The following is a 12,016-nucleotide window of genomic DNA, read 5'->3' as shown; positions in this document are numbered from 1 at the left end:
CTTGCAGCGTCTGCAGTATAAAATATAAGTAAAACTCTTGATGGAATAGCAACTCATAAGCGATCCACTCGCGGATTTTTGCAAAATTTCTTTCAGCAGGTTTGAGGTTATAAAATGAACATTGTGTTCTTTGTTCTACCTCTGTTCATTCGAAGGAATTAAAAGGTGTAATCGAATCAGATCCACGGCAAATTATACGGAGATCACCTAGGTACTAAACATACACTTTTGAACTGTTCACCGCTCTTGACAAGTAACAAGAAAAGCAAGGAAGCTCAAAAGTGGCTGCAGAAAATATTGACTGAAGTACATCATTTAGAAGTGTGACCTTCTCTCACTTAAGAAGTATAGAGGAAAGGTGCTTGTAACAAATTGTCACTGCGGATGAAAACTGGATTTTCTACGACAATCCTACACGTTCGTGGAATTTCATGGGAGTGAAAGACGCTCCAGGAATGATCCTAAAGACATCTTTTCATTTAGAGAAGTTGCTGTTTACTGTATGGTGGCCTATCTGTTGGTGTTATTTATTATTCATTTCTTCCAAGAGGTGAAACAAGAAATACGCCTCGAAGTGTACAGCTATGCCACAAATTCATGACAAATTGTGTTTCAAACAACTTCAGAATAATGTCCGAATACATACGGCCGTGACAACCATGCGGCAAATCAACCGTTTGGCATTTGGAATTGTGCCTCATTCTCCACACTTCTCTGATATTTCCCCGACAGATTACCATTTTTTTAACATTTGCCATTTTTCGCCCAAGAAATGTTTTACCGGAGATGCATCAGTTTATCTGGAGGATTTCATCACTTTCAGAGATACAATTTTTACAAACGCGATATGAGTACCCTTGCCACACACTGGCAACAGTGCATTGATGCTTCTGGAGATTAATTTGACCAAATAGATATTCTTTTTCATTTTATTATTTTTCCACTTGCTCCTAGAATCGCCTATTTCATTTGCAGTAACGTTGTATACTTTACTACTCATTATTTCGGAAACGAAACACATATTTTAGGGCTCCTTTTATTCAGTTTATAAAAACAAAATGAGTAAAGTTTCAAAAAGTATTATTTGATACATTTTGCAAGGTTACAGACGAAAACATCGCGGCAAAAGCATCGCGGACGAAAACCTCGCGGAGAAAACAACGCAAGGTGAAAACTTCGTGCTACAAAACATCGTGGGAGAAAACATCGCAGTCCTAAAACATCGTACAAAACATCGTCGTCGAAAATATAGCGGTTCAAAAACTTCGCAGTTTAAAAACATCGTCGTCGAAAATATCATGGTAAATAATAAAGTATCTACAAATCATGGCATGACGATAACATCGCAGACATGCTTTAATAACCGTAAGTGGATATTCCCATAATGATTTGTGAGCGCAAGATGGAAAGAAGGATAATTTTTACTTTCCAATTTTTTATTAACTAATAAATTTTTGCTGAGAAAATAAGAAGGAAACTTAAGCATAGAAAATTAATGCAACTTATAGCACTTAATAGAATTTTAAAACGACATAGTTAACTAACAAAGGCCATTAATAAATCATTTTTTATAAAGTTTTTACTGGTAATTTTTCATGAAAAGTATAATCTATAAGTAGCATTTAATTTTCTATGCTTAAGTTTCCTTCTTACTTTTTCAGCAAAAATTTATTAGTTAATAAAAAAATGTGGAAGTAAAAATTATCCTTCTTTACATCTTGCGCTCACAAATCATTATGGGAATATCCATTTACAATTATTAAAGCCTGAAAAAAGCATGCCTGCGATATTATCATCATGCCATGATTTGTAGATACTTTATATTTTACCACGATATTTTCGACGATGGTGTTTTTAAATTGCGAAGTTTTTGAACCGCTTTATTTTTGACGACGATGCTTTGTACCACGATGTTTTTAGAACTGCGATGTTTTCTCTTTGCGATGTTTTGTACGATGTTTTGTTAGCACGACGTTTTCGCCTTGCGTTGTTTTCTCCGCGACGTTTTTGCCGCGATGTTATCGGCGGACACCATTTCCCAAATATGAAGAAAAAATGCACATTTTTATATAATCACTATTTCATTATTTCCGGATGTGCAATAAATGTAATTTATTTTACTAAAAACGCAATAGGACTCTAATTATTTTGATTTCAGATTTTTGGAAATTGTGTTATATGGATAAGATATTCTTTTATGTAAGTCAAATAAATTTAAAGCTTTTATTAATTTATTAATGTATTCTTTATTTTTTCTTTGATTTAAGTAATGCGAAAATCTAGTGTAGTACTGTGCATACTTTTTAAGAATACATTAATTAGTTGAGTTAGATTAGATCTAATGCGTTATTTGCAAAATAAAGGAAAAGAAACATTTAAAATATACTTTTTTTATTAATTTCAGCATACACAGCAAAAATAAAATTATATATTTTATATTCGGGTTACATAAGTAAAAAATAATTTTTCATTTTCTGCTTAAAAATTGCATAAATTTATCAAGAAAAGAAAAAGGGGAGTATTTAGCATTTTTTTAATATATATAAAGTTATTCTAGTTAAGAACTTCGTTGAAATAAAATACCATAAATAAAGAGATACAATTCATTCGCTTGCATTACAGTAAATATATATTTGTGTGAACATACTGAAGAAACTTTCGTTGTAGTTTCTCTGCACTGAATAAAACCAGAGTAAACAAAATATCATGAAACACTTATTAACAGCCCGTTTGGTAGAATTGGCGTTTTGCTCTATTGAATAAAAATCTAGCTTGAATTTGCTCAATATTAATATTCCTTCGTTTGACAATGGGTTAACCCTATGGGTTATGAAGCAGAAAATTTATATTAATTTTTAATGCCTTTTTCATCCGGTTACATCCAGGAATCCATAACGATCTTTCAGTATATCAAGGGGTTAATTTTGACTGGCATATATTTTATTCTGGAAAAGAATAATTTAAACAGCAGGAAATGCGTAACCACCCGCTGTAGTTGTTTTTATTTCCGATTGCTACAAGGCCAGTATATCTGAGAAGACTTTCCAGGGCTATTATCCGCCAGTATTATTTTTTGTAAATGGCAAGTCAGCGTTGTACCATCGTAATGCGTAACTCTTGCACTGCCATTTTTACTTCCCTGTACGAAGTAAAAAGGAAGTATTGTAATCGCGAAAAGTTTCAGGCAACATATTTCAACGAAAATATCCATTTTGACCGCTATGGAATGCAATTTAACGATGTTTTTGCGTGATATCTATACGTAAGGACAGAATAAAAGACACCTTTCCTCCAAAAAAATTATAAAACTGCTTTAAAATTAATTCTGAAGAGAGTTTTTCGTGGCGTCTGTACGAACGTATGTACGTACGTGCATACGTACGTATCTCGCATAACTCAAAAGCGAGTAGCCTCAGAACGTTGAAATTTTGTATATAGGACTACTATAACATGTAGATGTGCACCTCGTATTTTGGTTGCAATCGGCCGCACCAAACGTATATAAATATATTTATATATATATCCACTCTGTTACCCGGCTCAGTGATCTCAGTATCTTTATTCTTATATATTTGTAAATTGTACATTTTTTGCTTTAAAAATGATTGAATTATGTTGTTTTTATCTTCCGGTTAATGTTTTTATGCCTTTCGTAATTCTGGAAGCAATATTTGTACAATTATCAACAATTTAAAAGCTGTTTAAGTGCGGTTAATTTTGAAATAACATGGCGGCATATTTGCTTACATTTGAAACAGCAGAATTGTAGATTTGTTGCCAATCTAGAGAGACTAAGCTTCGCAACACAAAAATAACGCCTTCATTTATTATTGCGAATTAAATCATGCTTAATCCTTTCTGGAATTTTTTCGAGGAAATAAGTGTTTAAGATTTACTTCGTAATTTTTAATGCAGATACTTTGAGTTTTTATGTATTTTTGCCTTGTCGCGAAGTGAGAGCTGAATTAATTAAATGAGAAATACTCAATCGTCTGTGAAAAACTGTTTCTTTTTTGTTTTGTTTGCTTAATTTCTTTTATACATCATTCCAGCTTTATTATAGTATTTGAATAGAACATGTGGCAACGGTAATTCTTCAAATGATATAAATTTTATGCATTCAGAGTGTTGTTATAGTAAACAAATATAGTGAATTTTAAAGAGTGCATTTATTCTATTGGGGTTTATGCGTTGTTGACGAAGTAGATTTAATTCAATCCAATCAATTTAAATGAAATCCAAGAAAAATCCTTTTCTTCCCCCCTATCTTCCTCTTTTTTTAAAGTCTGGACTCGGTACCTTGTTTTTGTACTTGAATGTACTGGAACCCACTTAGGTTGTCGTTAAGAAACACATTCCATTTATGAAAATTATCCCTGAATTATCCATAAACCTAATTCAGCTTTCATTAAAGAGATTCTTTTTTCTTGCTTTTAATTCAAGTTATTGCTGTAATTGAAGAGAATGCCGCGCAGGACCGATACTTCATAAACCGAAATCCTCTATTCTGGTTCAGATTCGACAAACTGCTTTCCACTCTTTGACCACCATACAGAAATAATAATTTAATCAATTATTTACATGTTCATTAATTGTAGTTGTAATTATAATCCTTCCTTACATTATGTAACGTCTGCTCCTAATGCCATTGCTACGCCGTGTCGGTTCTATTCCGGTGTCAACCCCACATTGTGTCGATCGTGCGAAGACAACTCTGTAATGGTGAGAAACTAGCATTTTCCTCTTGATCATTATTACATCATTACCAAAATTTCTATATTATCCTGCCAATCTATGCGATATTTAGTATTGCTTATATGCCGGTCTGCTCCTATGCAGTTTCGATGCTGTGCCATGTCAGTCCAATACAGTGTCGGTTCTATACAGTGTCGGTTCTATATGGTGTCGGTTGTGTGAATGTAACCCATTATTAGTAAGGTCATTAAGTATGTTTTAGAGCTTTTGAAAATATTCATCAACTACTAAATTCTCTGTCATCGTCTACTTACCGTTAATAAAATAAATTTGCATTCTTGAGAATTTAAATTTGTAATTAATTTGAAACTATTTCTAATTATGGAAAACACAGATTTCATTTCTGTGTTCAGAAACGTACTTAAATTATATACAATTATCTCACTTGCACATTTTCTCCAAATATTACTACAATCCTTTATTCGTACCGAACTTGAAATTATTATTACATCAGTGCTTAATGTTACGTTATTATATCTGTACTTGCTGTCATTTATTCTGCATTTAAAAGTCTGTTTTCGTGTTCATTTAGTGTATGTTGAAGCACTTGAAAGAAAAGAAAGATGTCGGGTTTTTCACGTCAGTTGCAGCTCTAATGAATTCTTGCAGGTAACACACGCTTCAATATTTAGTGTATTATTATGTAAATAAATTTCAAAAATACAAGTGTCCGAAAAGAAATGTGAAACACTGTATAGTTTAAGTATCATTACTAAATAAAAAATTTATATAGCATTCTGACTTTACGTTTTCAACAGTTTGGTATTTTTTTCCTACAAGAGCTTAACGAAAATGTATCGATTTCAGTGTACTGGACCTCGATGCTTTTGAAAGGACTCAGAAAGCTGAGGGTCTTGGTGTTGGCTCGGAAGGAACAGCTGGTGAAAAGAATATGCATGACAAGGACTTTACCTGTGCCCTTTTCCGTTTCCTTCAATTGCTCTGTGAAGGGCATAATCTAGGTATTTACACATTTAAAATTTTCTTTCGTATTATTAGGTTGTGATGTTGCGTGGCCCCAACTTGCCCGCAACAATAGTAGTGACTGCTATGAACTGGAATTACACAAACTCTTAAGAAGGGTTTAACTCCCTTTTTATTCCACTTTAGAAGTTACAGATACACTTGACGCTCACAAACTACGCCGACCCGGCGGTTAAATAAAAATAAGAAAGTACAACTAAAAATGAATAAATAACAAGTCACTACCTACGAGGCTCTATAAACGTGACTAACTTAACCGCGTTTTAAGATACAGCTGAGATTTCAGCAAACTTTCTTAATAAGAAGTTGAAAGATTCAACTAACTGCCGAAGTAGGCTCACAGGCCGAAACGCGCGGTTCTTAAATTTCTACCTAGCAACCTTCACGCTCGTGAATCAAGAAAGCACACCTACAAACTCGTTTCCCTTCTATTTAACTCAAATTACTTCTGCTAAAAATTTGAATACTTTGCGCGTTCTAGTAAAATCCAAGAGCCTCGTTTACATAAAACAAACTGTTTTCTCAAAAATTAGAATAAATTTCTGTAGATACATCATTTTACCCTCTCTTCTTACAGGAACCTTTCCTGGATTTCAGCAATTAATCTTTTCTCTTCCTTCCAGCATCTGGAAGGAATAAGTATCAGTATCTTCTAAATACATTACAATTTACACTTTCTTAACACTGGATAAAGTTTTTGTTTTTGATCGTTCTATTTTCCTTAATTACTGCTTAATTCACATTCATTCAAGTATTCAAAGATGAATTTAACTTTACCCTGGTTCTCCACCATGTGTGGTGTCAAACGGGAATATTCGTGTTTTAGTACTGCAACACTTTCCCTAACCAAAATGATTTGTTAGAATTCAGCGACCAAATAGACACACCTTAATCGACATTCTGAAACTCGATGAGCTATGTTTAACATTCTTAAAATTCAAGTGTAGGTGGAGAACTCTACAAAACACATTCATTCTAATTTCCCCCTCATTCATCTTTAGAAGGTTAACTGCTTTGATTACTGCGGGTCTCAGTATATGATGTGATATTGGGTGTTTGGAAGAAACTTACATGACGGAATATCTCTTGAATGACTAGTCATAGATCCTGGTTCCAGACTAAGAAATAAGTCGTATAAGGTAATAATTTCAAACTATGGCAATTGCGGTCAAGCGTCGCCTTTAATTAAATACTTCAATATTTAAATTTTTAAGAGGTCGTTCTACATATAAAGTATTAATTGTTACGTTATTCTTCATCTAATGTATCTTTTAAAAAAAGTATGTAGTAATAATTAAAATTAGCCTTAAAATTGTCAAAATTATAGTACGTTAACTATTTTTTCTCGATGAAAAGAATATGTAAAAACCTTGATTTTAGACGTTACATAAACATTTATTTTCTTAAAAAATTTAAAATTAGTATTTGTTGCAAACGGGAATTTGTAACATATGTTTGTATGTTCACGTTTCTTGTTGTAAAAGAGTTACCTTATAGAGACTTGTGTTTAGAAATGCTTCATTCTATATTCTTTTTGGAGCAATATTATTCCTCGTTCCCCCAAGCAAACATTTGTGATGTAGCCGTTCCTCAATAGACACTAATGCCGGATAGCTTTAAAAGGATTTATTAACAGAGCACACAGGAACGGTTACAAACAAAAGAAATATACATAAAAATGAAACATATACCAAATGGACACATCAAACAGTTGAATAACAGAGACATAGTAAACTAACATCATGGCGGCTGGAGTTCGACTGACGTTTTTCATATCGCCACGAGATGGCGTTTAAATAAAATAGTTCGGTTACAGTTCATGACATGAATAAAATAGTTCAATTACACTTAAATTGGTCTGTTACATCCTCCCCCTCTGACTTCGTAGACGTCTCGGCAAGAAGTCAGGAACTGACCTTTGTCTACTTTGTGCAGCGGGCGGAGAATCAGATGAATGGGCTCCAGTTTGAGAAGCAGGAAATTTAGCGTCACCAGCACCTTGTGCAACAGGTGCAGATTCGGGTGGTATTACACGTTTCGGGCGTCCTCTTTTCTTTAAGGGAACCACTGGAGTTACACGAGCTGTGTTTTGAAACTTATTTCGATCTTGATATGGATTCAAGGCTGAAACATGATACTTGCCGAGAATTTTGTCTGGTTCATGAGGATCGGCAATATCATAAGTGGTTGGAGATCTTGTAGTCACTATCACATAAGGACCATCTCTCTTGGGCATGAATTTAGCAGTTTTCTTCAGTGGACCTTTGCTGATTGGATGGAGGGTGACCCAAACTTTATCTCCAGGAACGAATTTCGGTGTTTCTCTTCGTTTTCTGTCAGCATAACGTTTCTGTTTATCTTGATGCATTTCGACTCTTTCTCGTACCTGTTGTACATTTCTTGCAAAACGTTTCAAATATGGAGTAATTTCGGGAACAAAATTATCGTTCTCAATTACGGCTTTTATATCATGCTTTACATCATCTAAGGTTCGTAACTCTCGTGCAAATTGAAGAAAAGAAGCAGAATGTCCAGTTGAATCACATTTGGCTGTATTCAAAGCAAACCTTATTACTGGCAGTTTATCCTTCCATGACTGATGGTCGTTACCAACAAGTATTGCTAAACGTGGTTTCAGATCTCTATTCTTCCTTTCAACTGGGTTAGATTGTGGGTGATAGACAGGAGTAAGACTTTGATCAATGTTCAAGATATAGCATAGTTGTTGCATAACAGCACTAGTAAACTGGGTACCATTATCACTTATTATTTTCCTGGGAAACCCAAATCGAAGGGCAACTTCCTCCAAAAGAATAGTGGCACATTCTCTGGCCGTGGCTTCCTTTAAAGCAAATAGTTCTGTCCACTTCGTAGCACAGTCCTGCACAATAAAAATCCATTTTTCACCAGACGGTGTTTCAGGAAGGGGACCGAAAAGATCAATTGACAAGGTTTCAAAACGTTGAGCATAGACTGGAATTTGAAGTAAGCCAGATGGCTTTTGATTAGTGGTTTCTTCCCCTACTTTGAAGACAGTGTGATATTTGTTAAGCAATGCATCAGTTGCAAGCCGTTGGGCTGTAGTTAATTGCTGTCCTTCATTTTCTCGTAGTCGGCAGTTGTTTACAACAACTGGGGTTTCTTCCAGTACTTGGGATTGATGAGGTTTCACGAAGCTATATTTTCTTCGAGGTTCATCAGAAAAGTACCACTTATTTTCAGCAAGATTTAAAACAATTTCAGCTTTTTGAAGAAAGTCAGTTCCTAACAGAGTCGAGTTATTTTTGGCATTAGGCAACACAAGGAGCGGAGTTTTGAACTCTCTGCCTTCGAGAAGAATGATTTGTTCGGTGCGAAGTACCTCTTTTTCAGATACCAAACCATCAGCGAAAGACACCTGTAGTGTTGTCTTTTCAAATACTGCATCTTGTTTCTGCAGAATATGATAGAGGGATTCACTTGCAATTGAGTGACTAGCACCAGTGTCGGCGAAAGATGTACCGGAAACACCACCAATATTAATTGGAAATACAGCAGTCCGAGTGGAAGATAAACAGGATCGGATTTGGATAGTGCCAAAATTTGATGAATTTGAAGTCTTTGGGGGGTTACAGTCTGAACATTTAGACTTGATAAAACCAGTTTTTCCGCACCCATAGCATGTTAAAGGAGGTCGCTTTTCCTCTGTTTGTTGCTGAACACGACTTGAAAAGGTTTTATGAGTTCCCTGTATGCCACTTGTTCGATTTTCTACTTTGTGTTTGGATGGATTAGTCGGTTTGTAAGAATAGTTCCGCCTGCCAGGAAGTTCAGTTTTATAGTTCGTATTTTTAACACGTGCAGCTTCATAATCATCCAATTTCTGTACTAATTCAGATGAACTCTTTATTTTCCCCCAAGTATCAATAAAATGCTCCTTAACGTCACTACTGACTCTTCTTTTAAGCTGATCCGTCAGGACCAAGTCTTTGAGTGATTCAAAGTCTGTAACATCGAGACTATGAAGCCACTCTTCGAGATAATTGTTTAATTCGTAAGCAAAATCTTTCCATATGGACCCTGGATGTTTTTGGTGTGTAGTAAGTTTAATTCGAAATGATTCAGCATTTGATTTGAATCTTTGTAGCAGAATCTTCTTGATGTAAGAATAATCTTCTAATTTGTCTTTTGGTTCTCTTAAAATAATTTGCGAAATGTCTATAGGCAGAAGAGGTAGGAGATGAATGATGTAATCTATTTGTTTTATATTAACTTTCTCACATTGTCTTTCAAAAATTTGCAGGTAGGTTGCAATGTCAGAAGTTCCTGTAAATTTAGGGATTAAGTGTTGAATATTTGTTCCAATAGCTGCATTTGAAGCAAAGGCGGCATAGTTAGGGTTTGAGCTAGCAGCTGCCAGGTTTAATTTTAAACGTTCCAATTCTAATAAAAGTTCTTGTTCTTTTCTTTGACGTGTCTCCAGATCGTTGCTTTCACGTTGTTTTTGTTGTCTAGTTTCGATTAAAGTTTCCAGAAGATTCCTGGTAAAAGCCTCATCATAAGTGTCAGAATTGACAATAAGATCTTTAAGATCTATTACTCGCATAGTGTCGTTTACAGTGAAACCCAGTTCTGCAGCGAGAGTTTTTAAATCCTCTTTTCGTGCTTTGGCAAGGTAAGCCATAATTATATGAGAGGTCAGGGGGGGAGGGAATAGATGAAGTTGAATTTGTTGTTATTTCGATTTTATTCGCAATACAGTATTTTAGAATTAATAATTATACCTTTAAGTAAAATGTATATACCTCTATTAAACAGCATGTATGAATGTAAACAATGTTACTCTTACATTTATATACCACTATTAAACAGTGTTTATAAATGTAAACAATAATACTCACAAAGTTTATTATTTCGGAGTCGTAAAAATATCATAAAATGCCCTCATAAATTCAACTTGTATCAAGAAAATAACATATAATAGATTGCTCAAAAATTGTTTACTACTTAGCAAAACATACAAAACATACATAAATGTCTTACCATAAGCTTTTATATTTAAGCTGAATTCTTCGAAATCTTAATCTTAACAAAATATTAAGCTAATTAAGCAACACACATTTAGTAACTCTTTTACTTTAATTAAATAGTCATTCGATTTTATTCATAATTATTTTCTTTCGCTTCAAGAAATATTTTTAAAACAATTGAAAACAATTATATTATATTTTAAATCGAAAACAATTATATTCACCTCAAGTAGTATATTATAATCATTTTCTCAAAATGTTCGTCGAAAGATAAATCAACAAGTACAATATTTTATTTTATGTAGAATAAAGCATTTAATAAGGAACAACAGCACTCAAAGGAAATAAAAATAATAAAAGATTTGACGTAAACACATCATAAATCATCGCTAGTCTAAACATTTCCGCGGGGGGAAAACATCTGCTGCTGTATGTCAGAATCGAAACTAATAAATTCTAATGAACAACGTCCATGAATATATTCAAACTTTAACATCAAAACATGTATTCAGTGAAACAATATTATTCACAAATTAATTTACTATGCGCATTGACATTTTAAAATAACAAATTACAATTCAAGAAATAACGTTTGGTTAACAGAAAGCCGTTTGCTTTCGTTTAATACTCTTATGTTAATATCAATAAATCAGATTTCAGTAAAGAATTTACATTTGCTTTAAGAAGCAGCTTATAATAAATAATCAGTTTAAAAGAACTTTAAACTCAGATTAAACGATAATGTAAACGAAACTTATCTTTTCCGTTGAAATTGTCCAGTTGATGATTCGATGTGCTAGCAGCACGGTATGACAATTTTAATTCCAGAATTGGTTTCCAGAATATTTGACCAGTAGTCCACACCTGAAAAGAAACTGAGCCGATCTCCAGCAACTAAAAGTTAAATTCGGGAGTAAGAGCTTGTTAAAGCCAAACAGAAATTCTAAGCATTTTGTTGCGCCATTTTGGATTCAAATTTAGTTGGGCGCCAATGTGATGTAGCCGTTCCTCAATAGACACTAATGCCGGATAGCTTTAAAAGGATTTATTAACAGAGCACACAGGAACGGTTACAAACAAAAGAAATATACATAAAAATGAAACATATACCAAATGGACACATCAAACAGTTGAATAACAGAGACATAGTAAACTAACATCATGGCGGCTGGAGTTCGACTGACGTTTTTCATATCGCCACGAGATGGCGTTTAAATAAAATAGTTCGGTTACAGTTCATGACATGAATAAAATAGTTCAATTACACT

At 33.9% G+C, this 12,016-nt stretch overlaps 1 protein-coding gene across 4 annotated transcripts in view; it reads left to right on the top strand.

The window, feature by feature from the left end:
• Positions 1 to 12,016, top strand: part of RyR (Ryanodine receptor) — a 406,107-nt gene that overhangs the window by 305,198 nt on the left and 88,893 nt on the right. For all 4 annotated transcript variants that reach the window (XM_085824283.1, XM_085824285.1, XM_085824284.1 and 1 more), the window contains exons 87-88: positions 5,288 to 5,364; positions 5,563 to 5,717. In XM_085824283.1, coding sequence (XP_085680409.1) covers positions 5,288 to 5,364; positions 5,563 to 5,717 — 232 coding nt within the window. The remainder of the gene's footprint in view (positions 1 to 5,287; positions 5,365 to 5,562; positions 5,718 to 12,016) is intronic.

Source organism: Stegodyphus dumicola, chromosome 9 (assembly GCF_044657685.1).
Source record: "Stegodyphus dumicola isolate Sdum_Otavi_A_Nest chromosome 9, ASM4465768v1".
NCBI classification, from domain to species: domain Eukaryota; kingdom Metazoa; phylum Arthropoda; class Arachnida; order Araneae; family Eresidae; genus Stegodyphus; species Stegodyphus dumicola.
The sequence above is the reverse complement of the archived record's forward strand: the minus strand, read 5'-3'. Positions and strand labels throughout refer to the sequence as shown.